Below are 17,911 nucleotides of genomic sequence, written 5' to 3' on the forward strand. Positions count from 1 at the left end.
GAGAAAAAATTACAGAGCTGTGGGATCACACACACACACGTGTACACACACACGCGCGTGCGTACACACACACACACACACACACGTACACACACACACACACACACACACGGCCTTGTTGTATTCACCTCGCTATCTTTCCTTTCTGTCAGAACCTACAGGCAGTATCCTCAATTTATACTCTTTATGTCTAATGGTTTCATTTGTCGTGGAAAGGAAACCATAAGGAACTATTCTCACTTATCTCCCTATCGAAAGACGGTGTCATAAAGATGTTGGCGTTGCTGAACTCTAAACAGTTTCCCCAGGCTCAAAACATATAAACACACTGAGTCGTTAAAATGCATCACAATGAGAGCATTCACTCCTCAGAAGGTGAAGGAGTGTTAGTTTGACTTGAACAGCCATCACTAGCCTTGCACCTTGAGACTAATGTCCCATGTATGTAGAGTCATTATAAAACAGGTTGTTTGCATCCTGGACGCTAATTGGTTGATTTGAGGGACAACAACTTCCACAAAATACCATGATGTATTCATCTCCCTCGGGAAAAAATGCCTACACAATATCTTTCCATGCTGCTATTTGGTTTGCAACAGTTGGGGGTTATAAACCTACCGGTCTGCCTCTACAACCTGTGCAACAATGTACCATTTTACAAATGCGATCTCTCCTGTGCAAGCTAGCCCAAGTATCAATGAGAAACTAATAATTCACCATGGAAACCGTAAACACTCAGAATTCCATTCATTCATTAACCAGCTTATGTAGGCCTATTGGATATTTATTAAATCATTAATTATTGAACTTGTTGTCTCTCAATCATTGAATCTCAGCTAGGTACATGCCACTAATTTGTTTAACATAGCAAAATCGAATGAATAGAACGATTAGAATGAACGACTGGGTCAAAACATGAGAAAATATCTAACGATCAGCCCACTTGGGTAGCAACTTCAGAATGCAAAAGTTATCTGATGCGGGCCTGGAAGCAAGGAAAATAATGGGTGTGAGTGGCAATCGGTGTGAGAGCTCACTCAATAGTTATTGGCAGAAAACACTGCAGTGCCATTTTAGCTGCCAATGATGTGAGTGGGACGTCCCATTCTCTGCCAAAGAAGAGGCAAGCACCCGCTGTCAGCAACCAGCGCCAGGACCATGGACAGTTCTCCCACACGTGCCATCAATGGAAACATTACTATTAACATCACCAACAAGCTTAGTTAGCTCGGACTCGCTCACTATAATAGTTGTTACCTATGTATGCCTATTGGATATTATTTTTTATCATTCATTATTGAACTTGTCTCTTATCATTGAATCTCAGCTAGCTAGCTACATACCACTGATTTGTTTAGCATACTAACATCGAATGAACAGAACAATTAGAATGAATGACTGGGTCAAAACATAAGAAAATAACTAAAGTGACCAGCCCGCTTGGGTAGCAACTTCAGAATGCAGTAATAGGTATATTCGGATGAGCTATGTGGAGAATAAAGTATATACATATACAGTGAGTTAACAGCAGTATAGAAACAGAATATAAGGTGACCAGTGTTCAATTAAGCAATAATGCCTGAGAACCCAGGAATTATCGTGTGATAACTCCTTCCAAGGAGTATCCTGGCCCGAGGTGGGAACCGCCCTTATCGGGAGTTATCGAATTATAATTCCTGGGTATGTACAGTCGTGGCCAAAAGTTTTGAGAATGACACAAATATACATTTTTACAAAGTCTGCTGCCTCAGTGTGTATGATGGCAATTTGCATATACTCCAGAATGTTATGAAGAGTGATCAGATGAATTGCAATTAATTGCAAAGTTCGTCTTTGCCATGCAAATGAACTGAATCCCCCATAAATATTTCCACTGCATTTCAGCCCTGTCACAAAAGGACCAGCTGACATCATGCCAGTGATTCTCTCGTTAACACAGGTGTGAGTGTTGATGAGGACAAGGCTGGAGATCACTCTGTCATGCTGATTGAGTTTGAATAACAGACTGGAAGCGTCAAAAGGAGGGTGGTGCTTGGAATCATTGTTCTTCCTCTGTCAACCATGGTTACCTGCAAGGAAACATGTGCTGTAATCATTGCTTTGTACAAAAAAGGGCTTCACAGGCAAGGATATTGCTGCCAGTAAGATTGCACCTAAATCAACCATTTATCGGATCATCAAGAACTTCAAGGAGAGCGGTTCAATTGTTGTGAAGAAGGCTTCAGGGCGCCCAACAAAGTCCAGCAAGCGCCAGGACAATCTCCTAAAGTTGATTCAGCTGCGGGATCGGGGCACCACCAGTACAGAGCTTGCTCAGGAATGGCAGCAGGCAGGTGTGAGTGCATCTGCACGCACAGTGAGGCAAAGACTTTTGGAGGATGGCCTGGTGTCAAGAAGGGCAGCAAAGAAGCCACTTCTCTCCAGAAAAATATCAAGGACAGACTGATATTCTGCAAAAGGTACAGGGATTGGACTGCTAGAGACTGGGTAAAGGCATTTTCTCTGAATCCCCTTTCCGATTGTTTGGGGCATCCGGAAAAAAGCTTGTCCGGAGAAGACAAGGTGAGGGCTACCATCAGTCCTGTGTCATGCCAACAGTAAAGCATCCTGAGACCATTCATGTGTGGGGTTGCTTGTTCAGCCAAGGGAGAGGGCTCACTCACAATTTTGCCTAAGAACACAGCCATGAATAAAGAATGGTACCAACACATCCTCCCAGAGCAACTTCTCCCTACCATCCAGGAACAGTTTGGTGATGAACAATGCCTTTTCCAGCATGACGGAGCACCTTGCCATAAGGCAAAAGTGATAACTAAGTGGCTTGGGGAACAAAACATCGATATTTTGGGTCCATGGCCAGAAAACTCCCCAGACCTTAATCCCATTGAGAATTTGTGGTCAATCCTCAAGAGGTGGGTGGACAAACAAAAACCCACAAATTCTGACAAACTCCAAGCATTGATTATGCAAGAATGGGCTGCCATCAGTCAGGATGTGGCCCAGAAGTTAATTGACAGCATGCCAGGGTGGATTGCAGAGGTCTTGAAAAAGAAGGGTCAACACTGCAAATATTGACTCTGCATCAACTTCATGTAATTGTCAATAAAAGCCTTTTACACTTATGAAATGCTTGTAATTATACTTCAGTATTCCATAGTAACATCTGACAAAAATATCTAAAAACACTGAGACAGCAGACTTTGTGAAAATGTATATTTGTGTCATTCTCAAAACTTTTGGCCACGACTGTATACACTATTCTCCACATAGTTCATCCTAATAAACCTACTACTGTACATACCATTTTCCTTCCAAATGATATATGGTCTATATACAGCACATATTTATATTCTGTATTCTGACACAGGCTCACTCTAATACAGGGGTGGGCAAACCTTTTGGCTCGAGGGCCATATCAGGATTTTGAAATTCAACAGAGGGACGCATTTTTTGGGGGGACCAATTCTTTGTTCAAATCAATTTGCGGGGGCTGCACGAGTGGCACTTGAGGCGTCACTACAGACCCGGGTTCGATCCCACGTTGTGTCACAGCTGGCCGTGACTGGGAGACCCATGAGGCGGCGCACAATTGGCCCAGCGTCGTCCGGGTTAGGAGAGGGTTTGGCAAGCCGAGATTTCCTTGTCCCGCGCTCTAGCGACTCCTATGCGGGCCGGGCGCATGCATGTGAACACGGTCGCCAGGTGTACGGCGTTCCCTCCGACACATTGGTGCAGCTGGCTTCCGGGTTTAGCGGGCATTGTGTCAAGAAGCAGTGCAGCTTGGCTGGGTCATGTTTTGGACTTTAAGGATGTGTTATGTTTGCTCTTGATTTCAAAGTTTCAAACATCATACACTACTGTAACTTTCTATGCAGCTTGGGAGCTCTAAACCTCAGACACTACGGTAACTTTCGATACGCTACAACCTGCAAGGTGCACATCAGTCTTGGATCCAACGAACCATGACCTTATTCTGATAAGACGCTATCAGGAGATTCATTGAAAGGAATACAGTGAGGGTAGATATGAGGTGTGAAATGACAGCTCTATAGCTGTGACTGTCTGACACACATACTAAACCTATTTAGGTCAGGGATCAAGAGGAAAACAGTGCAAGCAAAGTGAGTGATGCGGTACACAGACACACACGCACACACCCTCTATCCCTCCTATGGATGGTTCATTTGCCAGTCTTCTCTACGCTACACGCTGTGTGGTCCCACTGTCATCCCAGACAGAGCTCTCGTTCTCTCTCTCTGCAGCGAGGTGATCAATATAGAGGTGCTGCTTTAGCCCCTCGTCCCCCTTCACTGCCTCCCAATCACCTCTCAGCTGCTCTCCACTTCTCCAATGAAATGCCACTTGGCAATGTTAGTGCTGCCGTGTCACTCCAGCCACTGCAGGGGCTGTGCTGTTCTCTGCTGTTCTCATTAACAGGCTCTGTTCTGCAGATATCAAATGCTGTTTTCAATCTGCCGCCAGGTGTGTCTGTAGACAAAGCAGTCAGACTTTATTTTTCTTTCTTTCCCTGATAAGGTGACCACTTTGTTTTTCTTCCTCTGTTTTTGCATCATCCTGTCTTTCCCAGAACACCCACTCCCATTGACCCACTACCCCGTTGTTTGCATCCCAAATGGCACCCTATTCCCTATACTGTGCACTACATTTGGCCAGGGCCCATAGTGCACTACTTTTGACTAAAGCCCTATGCAGGGAATATGGTGCCATTTATATGGACAGGGAATTGATCCTATAAATAAGACATTTTTGCACAGAGACAAGTATGGCTTGGTGCAGCAGCTGCTGATCTATCATGGGCAAATAGTATGTTGGGGAGGGTGGAGGTGGATGGGGCTGGGGAGGGTGGAGGTGGATGGGGGTGGAGGTGGAGGGGGTGGAGGTGGATGGGGATGGGGAGGGTGGAGGCGGATGGGGCTGGGGAGGGTGGAGGCGGATGGGGCTGGGGAGGGTGGAGGTGGATGGGGTTGGGGAGGGTTGAGGTGGATGGGGACAGGTTGAAGGGGGCTGGGGTTGAGGTGGATGGGGACAGGTTGAGGGGGATGGGGCTGAGGACAGGTTGAGGGGGATGGGGCTGAGGACAGGTTGAGGTGGATGGGGCTGAGGACAGGTTGAGGTGGATGGGGCTGAGGACAGGTTGAGGTGGATGGGGCTGAGGACAGGTTGAGATGGATGGGGCTGAGGACAGGTTGAGGGGGATGGGGCTGAGGACAGGTTGAGGGGGATGGGGCTGAGGACAGGTTGAGGTGGATGGGGCTGAGGACAGGTTGAGGTGGATGGGGCTGAGGACAGCTTGAGGGGGATGGGGCAAAGGACAGGTTGAGGTGGATGGGGCTGAGGACAGGTTGAGGTGGGTGGAGCTGGGGACAGGTTACTGGGGACAGGTTGAGGGGGATCGGGACAGGTTGGGGGGGACAGGTTTAGGGGGATGGGGCTGGGAACAGGTTGAGGTGGGTGGAGCTGGGGACAGGTTGAGGTGGATGGGGCAGAGGACAGGTTGAGGTGGATAGGGCAGAGGACAGGTTGAGGGGGATGGGGCAGAGGACAGGTTGAGGTGGATAGGGCAGAGGACAGGTTGGGGTGGATGGGGCAGAGGACAGGTTGAGGTTGAGGGGGATGGAGCTGGGGACAGGTTGAGGGGGATTGGGACAGGTTGAGGGGGATTGGGACAGGTTGATGGGGATTGGGACATGTTGAGGGGGATTTGGACAGGTTAGGGGGATTGGGACAGGTTAACGGGGGATTGGGACATGTTGATGGGGATTTGGACAGGTTGGGGGGATTGGGACAGGTTAACGGGGGATTGGGACATGTTGAGGGGGATTAGAACAGGTTGGGGGGGATGGGGATAGGTTGAGGGGGATGGGGCTGGGGACAGGTTGAAGGGGATGGGGACAGGGACAGGTTGAGGGGGATGGGGACAGGTTGAAGAGGATGGGAACAGGTTGAGGTGTTTGGGCTGGGAAGAGGACCTTGCAGCAGCAGCTAGGGGCTGGGGATAAGGATGGGGGGACTGGAGATGGGTGAAGGGGTTTGGGATGGTGGGTGGGACTGGGCAAGTGGCTGTAGCTGAAACTTAGTACTGGGTGGAGTGCAGGGACCCTCCCTCCCTTCATACACCCAGCCCAGTTCTGGACCAGACAGTGTCCTGAAGCACGTAGCTAAGTGTCTCTGTGTCGCTGTACGCAATTAGCATCGCTTTAATTAAGAACAAGGTCCCACCCTGCGTTAATCACTCATATCTAATTGGTCCGTTAATGGAGGGTGGCCATTAAGTCATTACGCAGAAAAAAACCTCTGAAGGTTGATACTTCACCTGAGAACACAGCGGCATCAGCTTTCTGATTACAGAGAATCTTTCTGCACTGGCAAAGTCACTGTTGTGAACTCCTGGTACTTTTCCTGGGCTACAAAATGGAAAATAAAGTTGCAGATAAAGTTTGGAATGACACAATTTCATATGTACAGAATCTGAAGACCTGTATCACTATACTGAGAGCTTTGCCGTTTGTAAAAGGATATATTTGGGTGTTTTTGTTTTTCGGGGCCCCCATACTACACAACGGGGATAAAGAAGTGATTTGCTGTTTGGGGTAAGTTTATCAAAAACATGGAAAATCACAAAAAAGGTTTCTAGACATTTCTATGACATGTCATTTACATAAAGAGAGGTTTGGTTGTAAAAAATAAAATGTCTCCTTTAATTCTGCTGCCTCCAAACAGACAGTGTAGTGTAACCGCTGGGCATTTCGGAGTAGGAGTGCTAATCAAGGATCAGTTTTCCCTTTTAAATACTAATGTATAATAGATCAAAACTCCTACTCTTAGATGCTTTATGAATATGGGTCCAGTCCGGATGGTGGTTGGTTATGCTTCCAGACAGACAAACAGTGTCTGTAACTTCCATTGGGTCTTTTGATGCTGTCTGTAGTTACCTGTGAATGAATTCGCATTGCAATGCCATCATGTTGTGCTAAACCCACAGTGTCATGAGAACTGTCTTAAAAGACTGAGAAACAAGAGAGAATAACAGAAAAACAAATAAGTGAATGTGCCAGGAACCTGAAGCCTTGGCTTCCACAGTGTACAAAACGTCGGCATGGCAACGGCAACCATTTCCTGGTTATTGACATGATTAAGCTGAGTACGGCACAAATCAGGTCTGTACAGGTGCAGCTAGCACTCAGCATATTTCAGTTAATTAACCACACACACACACACACACACACACACACACACACACACACACACACACACACAAACGCAATGATTTCTTCTTTGACACTCAAATAGCTTACAGAATGATTTGCGTTCACGTTAATGCTCACATCCATTTGAGAACTTGATCTCAAGAACCTTTGTACTTTTGCTAGAAACGTTTAGAAATGGCCTCTAGACCTCTTCTGTACATTCTGGTCTCGTCTATTTGACTCTCACATCTGGTCATCTCTATGTTGCTCCTCTTTTTTCCACCTGAGTTATAGCTTCAGGTAGATTGATGTGAACCGCAGCACACTTTCATTGGCGGTCTTCGGCTTGGAAGTCAGACACTGATTTGAAGCCTACTTTATTTACCTGCTACCTACCGGAGACGTGTGTGTGTGTGTGAGTGTGAGCACATATGGATGACTCATTGGCCTCCATCTGTGATGCAGTCAGCCTCTCATACTGATACTGCAGCAGTAGGCCCTGGGTCTAGTTCAGGGGAGAACACCGTAGCAAAACATTTTGCAACGCAAAGCTTACATATCTCTTCGTATTGGACAAGTTGAGGTAGTGTCTCTCTGTTTTCTCCCTACTGAACACGACCATGCTCATGATGTCTGTCCTCTCTTCTCCGTCTCTATCTGTCAGAGCAGGCATTTGTCTGTGATGAAACATCATGCTGACATCACCAGCTGTTTCCATTGACTCCGATTCCACTTTCAGAATACAGGGCTTCAATTTACCCTGGGCTTGATTGACAGGTTTCCCCGGTCTTCAGACACTCTGAGCCTGCTGTCTGTCTACCTTAGGTCCTCTGAGCCGTGTATGGAATATTGAACATGGAATAATAACGGAATCTCTCTCTCTCTCTCCTCTAATTCTTTCTTCCCTCTCTCTCGCTCTCTTTCTCTTTCTCTCTCGATTTCAATCTCTCTCTATTGTCTTCAGGGACCATTGTGCTCTGTTGATTTTTAAAATTGCATTTAACCTTTTATTTAACTAGGCAAGTCAGTTAAGAACACATTCTTATTTACAATGACGGCCTACCAAAAGGAAAAATGCCTCCTGCTGGGACGGGGGCTGGGATGAAAAATACAATACAAAATAAAATAAAAATCTAGGAGAAAACACACCATGACAAGAGAGACAACACTACATAAAGAGAGACCTAAGACAAAAACATAAGGCAGAAACACATGACAACACAGCATGGTAGCAACACAACATGGCAGCAGCACGACATGGTAGCGGCACAAAACATGGTACAAACATTGGGCACAGACAACAGCACAAAGGGCAAGAAGGTAGAGACAACAATACATCACGCAAAGCAGCCACAACTGTCAGTAAGAATGTCCATGATTGAGTCTTTGAATGAAGAGATTGAGATAAAACCGTCCAGTTTGAGTGTTTGTTGCAGCTCGTTCCAGTCGCTAGCTGCAGCGAACTGAAAAGACGAGCGACCCAGGGATGTGTGTGCTTTGGGGACCTTTAACAGAATGTGTCTGGCAGAATGGGTGTTGTATGTGGAGGGCTGCAGTAGATAGGGCTGCACTAGATATTTCAGATAGGAGGGAGTGAGGGCTAAGAGAGTTTTATAAATAAGCATCAACCAGTGGGTCTTCCGATGGGTATACAGAGATGACCAGTTTACAGAGGAGTATAGAGTGCAGTGATGTGTCCTATAAGGAGCATTGGTGGGAAATCTGATGGCCGACTGGTAAAGAACATCTAGCCGCTCGAGAGCACCTTTACCTGCCGATCTATAGATTACGTCCACGTAATCTAGCACGGGTAGGATGGTCATCTGAATCAGGGTTAGTTTGGCAGCTGGGGTGAAAGAGGAGCGATTATGATAGAAACCAAGTCTAGATTTAACTTTATCCTGCAGCTTTGATATGTGCTGAGAGAAGGACAGTGTACCTTCTAGCCATACTCCCAAGTACTTGTATGAGGGGACTACCTCAAGCTCTAAACCCTCAGAGGTAGTAATCACACCTGTGGGGAGCATTCTTCTTACCAAACCACATGACCTTTGTTTTGGAGGTGTTGAGGGGGATCTGGAGTTGTCCCTCCAAACGGGTGTTTTTCTTACAGGCTGGTACACATGAGCGTCATGGTGCATGACGTCTGAGGGTTGAAAGTGGATGTGCTGTAGGCATCTTCACCCAATAAAAAGGATTTTAAAAAATTCAAATTCTCCCCCTCTCTCTCTACAGGTGGATGCTGGCTGGATTGGGTTCTGGTCCGTTGTGGGCGGCTGTGTATTTGGAGTGGCCATGGCCAGGTAAGCAACAGAAACAGCAGATCATTTCCATGTGGTTTAACATTGTACCGTGACATTACTGTTTGCCTCCAACATGCTATGGTAATGTGATAATGTTGGACTGCTATTGTTATAGACTGTCTAGAATATGATGGCCTGAGAAGATGCCAAATATGTGATGTCCTAAAAGGCTCACGGCGGTATTATGGCTTATGATCCACAGGCTTAATTCAAATTCCTCAAAAGTCTCTTTTTGAAATCATTGAAGGATTTACGTGAATGTCTAAGTTGAGTATGCTTATCTCAATTGTGAATCGGGCCTCTAGATACTGTCTACAGTAGGCCTCGTCCAGTCTGAATCTAGCCTCTCGATACTGTCTAAAGTAGGCCTCGTCCAGTCTGAATCTGGCCCCTAGATGCTGTCTACAGTAACACTCGTCCAGTCTGAATCTGACCCCTAGATGCTGTCTACAGTAGGCTTCGTCCAGTCTGAATCTGACCCCTAGATGTTGTCTACAGTAGCACTCGTCCAGTCTGAATCTGGTCCCTAGATGCTGTCTACAGCAGGCCTCGTCCAGTCTGAATCTGGCCTCTAGATGCTGTCTACAGTAGGCCTCGTCCAGTCTGAATCTGGCCTTTAGATGCTGTCTACAGCAGGCCTCGTCCAGTCTGAATCTGGCCTCTAGATGCTGTCTACAGTAGGCCTCGTCCAGTCTGAATCTGGCCCCTAGATGCTGTCTACAGCAGGCCTCGTCCAGTCTGAATCTGGCCTCTAGATGCTGTCTACAGTAGGCCTCGTCCAGTCTGAATCTGGCCTTTAGATGCTGTCTACAGCAGGCCTCGTCCAGTCTGAATCTGGCCCCTAGATGCTGTCTACAGTAGGCCTCGTCCCGTCTGAATCTGGCCTCTAGATGCTGTCTACAGTAGGCCTCGTCCAGTCTGAATCTGGCCTTTAGATACTGTCTACGGTAGGCCTCGTCCAGTCTGAATTGGGCCCCTAGATGCTGTCTACAGTAGGCCTCGTCCAGTCTGAATCTGGCCTCTAGATGCTGTCTACAGTAGGCCTCGTCCAGTCTGAATCTGGCCTTTAGATACTGTCTACAGTAGGCCTCGTCCAGTCTGAATCTGGCCTTTAGATACTGTCTACAGTAGGCCTCGTCCAGTCTGAATTGGGCCCCTAGATGCTGTCTACAGTAGGCCCACTCTTGTCTGCAGTTAGGCTGTGCTTGTACTGTGACAGACTACAAACAGCTAGCTGTGTCCAGCGGAGTGTGAGGAGAGATGCTCCTAGTAATAGGCTTGTCTCATAAATTCAGCCCTAAATGATCTCCCTGGACCTGGTGAGCCGTCAAATTAGAGGATAAGCATACACTCGTTTAGTATCGTCAGATTAAGTATGCATGAAAATATATGGACCATGTTTGGTCGTAATAGCTTTGGCTCTTCCTCCAAGGCCTGTCAACAAGATTAGCAACTAGAAACCATTGCTAAGCATGTTCACAGGAATATGTTCACAAGAATATGTTCACGGGAATAAACTGGTGTATTACTTTGTCCCTGGACTCTCTCTGCTTGTTCTGCATTCCATTCTGGTTCTCTCACCTTCTTGAAACATTTAGGTATTTAGTGATATCAATAATGAAAAATGCTTCCCCAGGTTGTTTTTAAGAGGCAAAGGATGTGTTTTGTTTGGGCGGGTTAGGAGTATCCCAAATGCCTATGAGTCCTGGTCAAAACTAGTGTACTACATAGGGAAAAGGGTGCAATTTGGGATGTACACTCAGTCTCAAACCCTTTAGCTTCTCTCTCTCTCTCTCTCTCTCTCTCTCTCTCTCTCTCTCTCTCTCTCTCTCTCTCTCTCTCTCTCTCTCTCTCTCTCTCTCACCTCTGGTTACATATGCAACAGAAAGTTGAAACAGAGTTCTAGATTTGCATTGTAGGAGAGAAACAGAAATGGAACAGAGGGGGAGAAGTAACTCATTAATGAGTCTCTGTCACGCAATTGATTGGCTTCCTCCTGACGTCTGGCTAAATTGGCCATCTGTTGGGGGTTAGCTAAGGGAGGTGAGTGTGTATGTGTGTTGCCATGATGGGTGATGTGTTTGAGAAGCGCAGTAACAGATTCCCCGGTTACCTAGCACTGGATCCTTGCTGACACCATTAATGATCATTTGCCTACTGGTTTGCTGTTGATGGAGCTGCTGAGTTACATTACAGAGCACACATTAACACACACACACACACCCTCCTGTGCCTGAACGCCTCACCTTACGTCACACAAATATTAGAGAGCAGCTTGCAATGGGCAGCAGAAAATAGCCCCATTAAAAACTTTTGCTGCAGTTGTTATTGTCATACTAAATCAAATCAAATTGTATTTGACACATGCACCGAATACAAGAGGTGTAGACCTTACTGTGAAATACTTACTTACAAAAAAAGTAACAGATAAGAGTAATAAATAATTAAAGAGCAGCAGTAAATAACAATAGCGGAGCTATATACAGGGGGTACCGGTACAGAGTCAATGTGCGGGGGCACCGGTGTCGAGGTAATATGTACATGTAGGTAGAGTTATTAAAGTGACTATGCGTAGATAATAACAGAGAGTAGCAACAGCGTATGGGGGGGGGGAGGGTCTTATGGCTTGGGGGTAGAAGCTGTTAAGAAGTCTTTTGAACCTCGACTTGGTGCTCCGGTACCGCTTGCCATGCGGTTCAGAGAGAACAGTCTATGACTAGGGTGGCTGGAGTGTTAGACAATTTTTAGGGCCTTCCACTGACACCGCCTGGTATAGAGGTCCTGGATGGCAGGAAGCTTGGCCCCGGTGATCTACTGGGCTGTACGCACTACCCTCTCTGGTGCCTTGCGGTCGTAGGCCGAGCAGTTGCCTTACCAGGCAGTGATGCAACCCGTCAGATGCTCTCGATGGTGCAGCTGTAGAACCTTTTGAGGATCTGAGGACCCATGCCAAATCTTTTGTCTCCTGAGGGGGAATAGGTTTTGCCGTGCCCTCTTCACGACTGTCTTTGTCTGCTTGGACCATGTTAGTTTGTTGGTGATGTGGACGCCAAGGAACTTGAATCTCTCATCCTGCTCCACTACAGCTCCATCAATGAAAATGGGGGCGTGCTCGGTGCCTCTTTTTCTGTAGTCCACAATCATCTCCTTTGTCTTGGACACGTTGAGGGAGAGGTTGTTGTCCAGGCACCACACGGTCAGGTCTCTGACTTCCTCTCTATGGCCTGCTCGTCGTTGTGGGTGATCAGGCCTACTACCACTGTGTCATCAGCAAACTTAATGATGGTGTTGGAGTCATGCCTGGTACTAAGTAGTTTGCTTCATGGGATGCGCTTTGTGATAGCCAAACAAACACTCCCCAACACACACACACACACACACACACACACACACACACACATGCTCCCAAATAAAAGGGGGAGGAGAAGGGGAAGAGAGAGGAATGTATTTATTCTTTTGAAACTTTTGTGTGTAATGTTTACTGTTAATTTTTTATTGTTTATTTCACTTTTGTTTATTATCTATTTCACTTGCTTTGGCAATGTTAACATACAGTTGAAGTCGGAAGTTTATATACACTTAGGTTGGAGTCATTAAAACTTGTTTTTCAACCACTCCACAAATTTCTTGTTAACAAACTATAGTTTTGGCAAGTCGGTTAGGACATCTACTTTGACACAAATCATTTTTCCAACAATTGTTTACAGACAGATTATTTCACTTATAATTCACTGTATCACAATTACAGTGGGTCAGAAGTTTACACTAAGTTGACTGTGCCTTTAAACAGCTTGGAAAATTCCAGAAAATGATGTCATGGCTTTAGAAGCTTCTGATAGGCTAATTGACATCATTTGAGTCAATTGGAGGTGTACCTGTGGATGTATTTCAAGGCCTATCTTCAAACTCAATGCCTCTGCTTGACATCATGGGAAAATCAAAGAAATTAGCCAAGACCTCAGATTTTTTTTCTCCAAATGCCTGAAGGTACCACATTCACCAATACAAACAATCGTACGCAAGTATAAACATCATGGGGTTACGCATCCATCATATTGCTCAGGAAGGAGACGCGGTCTGTCTCCTAGAGATGAACGTACTTTGGTGCGAAAAGTTCATATCAATCCCAGAACAACAGCAAAGGACCTTGTGAAGATGCTGGAGGAAACGGGTACAAAAATATCTATATCTATAGTAAAACGAGTCATATATCGACATAACCTGAAAGGAAGCAACATCTCAAGACATCAGTCAGGAAGTTAAAGTTTGGTCACAAATGGGTCTTCCAAATGGACAATGACCCCAAGCATACTTCCAAAGTTGTGGCAAAATGGCTTAAGGACAACAAAGTCAAGGTATTGGAGTGTCCATCACAAAGCCCTGACCTCAATCCTATAGAAAATGTGTGGGCAGAGCTGAAAAGGCGAGTGCGAGCAAGGAGACCTACAAACCTGACTCAGTTACACCAGCTCTGTCTGGAGGAAGGGGCCAAAATTCACCCAGCTTATTGTGGGAAGCCTGTGGAAGGCTACCCAAAACGTTTGACCCAAGTTAAACAATTTAATAGCAATGCTACCAAATACTAATTGAGTGCATGTTAACTTCTGACCCACTGGGAATGTGATGAAAGAAATAAAAGCTGAAATAAATCATTCTCTCTACTATTATTCTGACATTTCACATTCTTAAAATAAATTGGTGATCCTAACTGATCTAAGACAGAGAATTCTTACTAGGATTAAATGTCAGGAATTGTGAAAAACTGAGTTTAAATGTATTTGGCTAAGGTGTGTGTAAACTTCCCACTTCAACTATATGTTTCCCATGCCATTCAATTGAATTAACAGAGGAAGGGTAGGGGGGAGAGAGAGGGAGGGGAAGGGAGAGAGTTTTTACCCACACTGACTCACATTAAAGACTTGAAAAATGATCATGTATTTATGTTTAGATAAACAAGTGATTTAAAATGAGTAATTAAAGTCACCGAATTTGGACTATTTTTTGGGGGCTAGTGGTGGCTGTTGTCGCTCGGTGATATCATTACGTGGTCCTGTGTGGCTCTGTTGGTAGAGCATGGTGCTTGCATCACCAGGGTTGTGGTGGGTTTGATTCCCACGGGGGATCAATATGAAAATGTATGCACTCACTATTGTAAGTCGCTCTGGATAAGAGCATCTGCTAAATTACAAAAAATGTAACATGTTTGACTGGTTGGTCATTCAGTACATGCCCTTGTCTTAGATCAGAATAGAGACAAATAGACCTGGTAATAATCATATCAAATGGAATAAGAATTGAATTATTTCTGAGGTTAGCCAGAGGAGAATGTGATGCTACAGAAGATTCAACCCTCACTATCTTCATGCCAATAAACCTGACACAACTGTAATTTATGTGCTTTTAGTTGAGACTTTACCTCACAACAAGATAGGTTTATGCTCCTGTCTTGTCAGCTGACTTTGTAGGGCATAAAGGAGTCTTGAATTATGCTACTTAGAGTCAGTCATGCTGCATTTATTGATGGTTTCAATGCACAAATGATGTGAGTTTCAGAGGGACAATACATGATACCGGTGGTGGTGGTGTAGGTAGGGGACTGTTGCCCATCAAGATGAAGGGTTGACTGGGTTGCGGTCTCTGGCAAAGCCAGGGGAGAGTTGGAGAGTTGGTTCTGAGGGGAGCTAGTGGCAGATGGGTATGAGCTAAGGGCTTTGGTCAGGGAAAAAGGTAGCAGACTTGGTTGGGCAGTGCTTTCCCTACCAAAGCACCCACTTCCAGGGTCCAGCATCCATGTAACGTATACACTTCCAATAAGTAGTGTACATAACACTGTTATGCTTCTCGGTCCATTAATGAATAGCAAGTAGATCCTAGATGTATTCTTCAGTCAGACAGAACACTGTGGGGGTGATATGTTAAAACAGTGAGAGATATTATTCCTATCCACACACAGACAGTGCATCAGGGCCGGGCACAGACCTTTCAGGGGACAGGTGCTCAAACTGTATTTTAGTATATAGTGATTGGCTAGAGTCTAGAACTACCTGTGTTGGGTCGTTGATGTTGGGTCTTTCTGCCTTAGCCAACCAGACCCAATATTGATGATGATGTAAATCTAGGGTTATCCTGCTGTAGCAGTAGTCTACTGTTGATATGTAAAGTAGGTAGCTTGCTTAGGTTGCTTGCTACAAGACTGATAAGCGCATCTCCCAAGCTTAAGCCATGCATGTTTGGATATTGGGCGCACACAATCTCTGTACAGGGCAGACCAACGGACAGGGTAAGGGTAATGGTGGGGTGGCAAAACTTGATGACTTCACAATGACTTGGGGGCAGTGGGTTCAAAACAACAATGGCAAAACTGTACCCCCCCCAAAAAGGGCAAATGGCAGGTGGGAGGGCACAGGTAGACCCCTTTCTGTGCAAGTGCCTGCAGTGCATCTATGAATGTCTAATCTAAAATGAACTCACTGAAATAAATGTTTTGAAGCTAAACAGTTTTGTTGGCTGAGAGGCTGTTCAAAACTGATTTCTGTCATATGCTCCCTGACTACACTTTTATTGAACTTTGAGAGACTGTGATACTTATTGAACATTTCCTGTGTTTTCTTTCCATAAATAGTTCATTGTCAGGTTGAACACTCTCTCTGAAGCATCTTTCCTGAGAACAACATAACAATTGGCACAATTAGTGTCTTTCCACTACCAGCTTCTATATGCACGATGTTGAAAGGTTGCGGTTACCGCTCTTAGGTTCTAATTCTCAGAGTAAAAACTCTACGAACAATATGAAAGCTCAAACCAAATTTATTCTCCCAGAGGATCAATACAGCTGCATTAGACAAAGACATATTCACACAAGCACTGATATTTAACCCTTTCTCATAGGCTGAGTCTCCTCCTACACATCTGTACAAACATCGTTCTTTACTGCTAGGCAGGACACTAAGTGATCATGGCCATAAACTTTTATTTTTCCCCTAACGCGACCTGACCTGATCTCGACCCCCTCCATCACTAATCCATGGCTGTCTCCCCTTATCAATGCCTGCCACATGTGATCGCTTCCCTGCACTCAACACACAGCTGTCATGGTGCCTGCTACCAGACTGTGTCTCTTCTCCTCCCAGAGGATCCCTCGATGGCTAACAATAACATATCCTGACATAATGTAAACGTTATATATTACCCTCTCTCCCTCAGTGACATGAATAAGTATATTTCATATTCTCAGAATCCAATACTGCATTCTGTGCTGGCAAATATACCCAGAGGACAGGAGTAAACCTGTCAGGGGTTGGTGGTTCAACACATGCTGAGAGGAATGCTAAAACACAAGAAGCTTTGTTTGGACAGCTTGTCTGGATGGATAGAGAGGAACAGACATCAAATATCTGCCTGCTTGCTTCACAGTCACTGGTGATCTAAATTACATCAGCTCATATCATGGTGTATGGCTGTAAGCTGTCACCAGTTGTAACCCAGGGACTGCTACATTCTCCTGTCACCATGTCTGCTTCCTTTAATGGATGGCGACATGGAGGCATATGAGTCTGAGACATGTTCACACAGTTGTGTTTGGAAGCATGCCATTTTAAGCCATTTCTGAAGCATACCAAATTAGGCCAGGTTATACGAGTTGTTGTTTGGTTTTTTGTTGTTTCAAACAGTCCTTTGATTGTTTCTCTCTGTGTGCTCCAGGTTTACTAACCTGGTCTCTGTCTCTCCCCAGGTTTGCCGACTCTATCCGGGGCATGCTGAAGCTCATCCTGGTCCTGATGATGGCTGGGGCTTCCCTGGCCTCCACCTGGTTCACACTCACTTGTCTAACCAGGCTCACACACCTACCCTCCACTGCAGGTAGGCCTGGTAGAGCACGGTTTCCATGTCAGGAAGTGGGCATTTTACATGTAGGCAGTGCCGCTGGTGTACACCCAGAGCATCCTAGAGCCACAATGGATACTTCAATAGCAGACTTGTCCTTTAGATTCAGGAAGGAACACATGGACTTAGTATAGTAAGTAGTCATTGGCTTGTGCTAGCCAGTGAGGCAGCTGTTTCTGTAGTGAGGCAGCTTCATGTACAGTACACACCTACTCATTCAAGGGTTTTTCTTTATTTTCACTATTTTCTACATTGTAGAATAATAGTGAAGACATTACAACTCTGAAATAACATATATGGAATCATGTAGTAACCACAAAAGTGATCAACAAATCAAAATGGGCAGAGAGGAGTGGCTGCGTCAACAACCCAACACAGGTAGTCTAGACTCTAGCCAATCACTATATACTAAAATACAGTTTGAGCACCTGTCCCCTAAAAGGTCTGTGCCCGGCCCTGATGCACTGTCTGTGTGTGGATAGGAATAATATCTCTCACTGTTTTAACATATCACCC

The 17,911-nt window shown here is 45.4% G+C and overlaps 1 protein-coding gene across 1 annotated transcript in view; it reads left to right on the forward strand.

The window, feature by feature from the left end:
- Positions 1 to 17,911, forward strand: part of slc49a4 (solute carrier family 49 member 4) — a 70,976-nt gene that overhangs the window by 31,828 nt on the left and 21,237 nt on the right. The window contains exons 6-7 of the mRNA XM_014165388.2: positions 9,444 to 9,511; positions 17,244 to 17,371. Of these exons, the coding sequence (XP_014020863.1) occupies positions 9,444 to 9,511; positions 17,244 to 17,371 (196 nt within the window). The remainder of the gene's footprint in view (positions 1 to 9,443; positions 9,512 to 17,243; positions 17,372 to 17,911) is intronic.

This window comes from Salmo salar, chromosome ssa21 (assembly GCF_905237065.1).
Source record: "Salmo salar chromosome ssa21, Ssal_v3.1, whole genome shotgun sequence".
Taxonomy (NCBI): domain Eukaryota; kingdom Metazoa; phylum Chordata; class Actinopteri; order Salmoniformes; family Salmonidae; genus Salmo; species Salmo salar.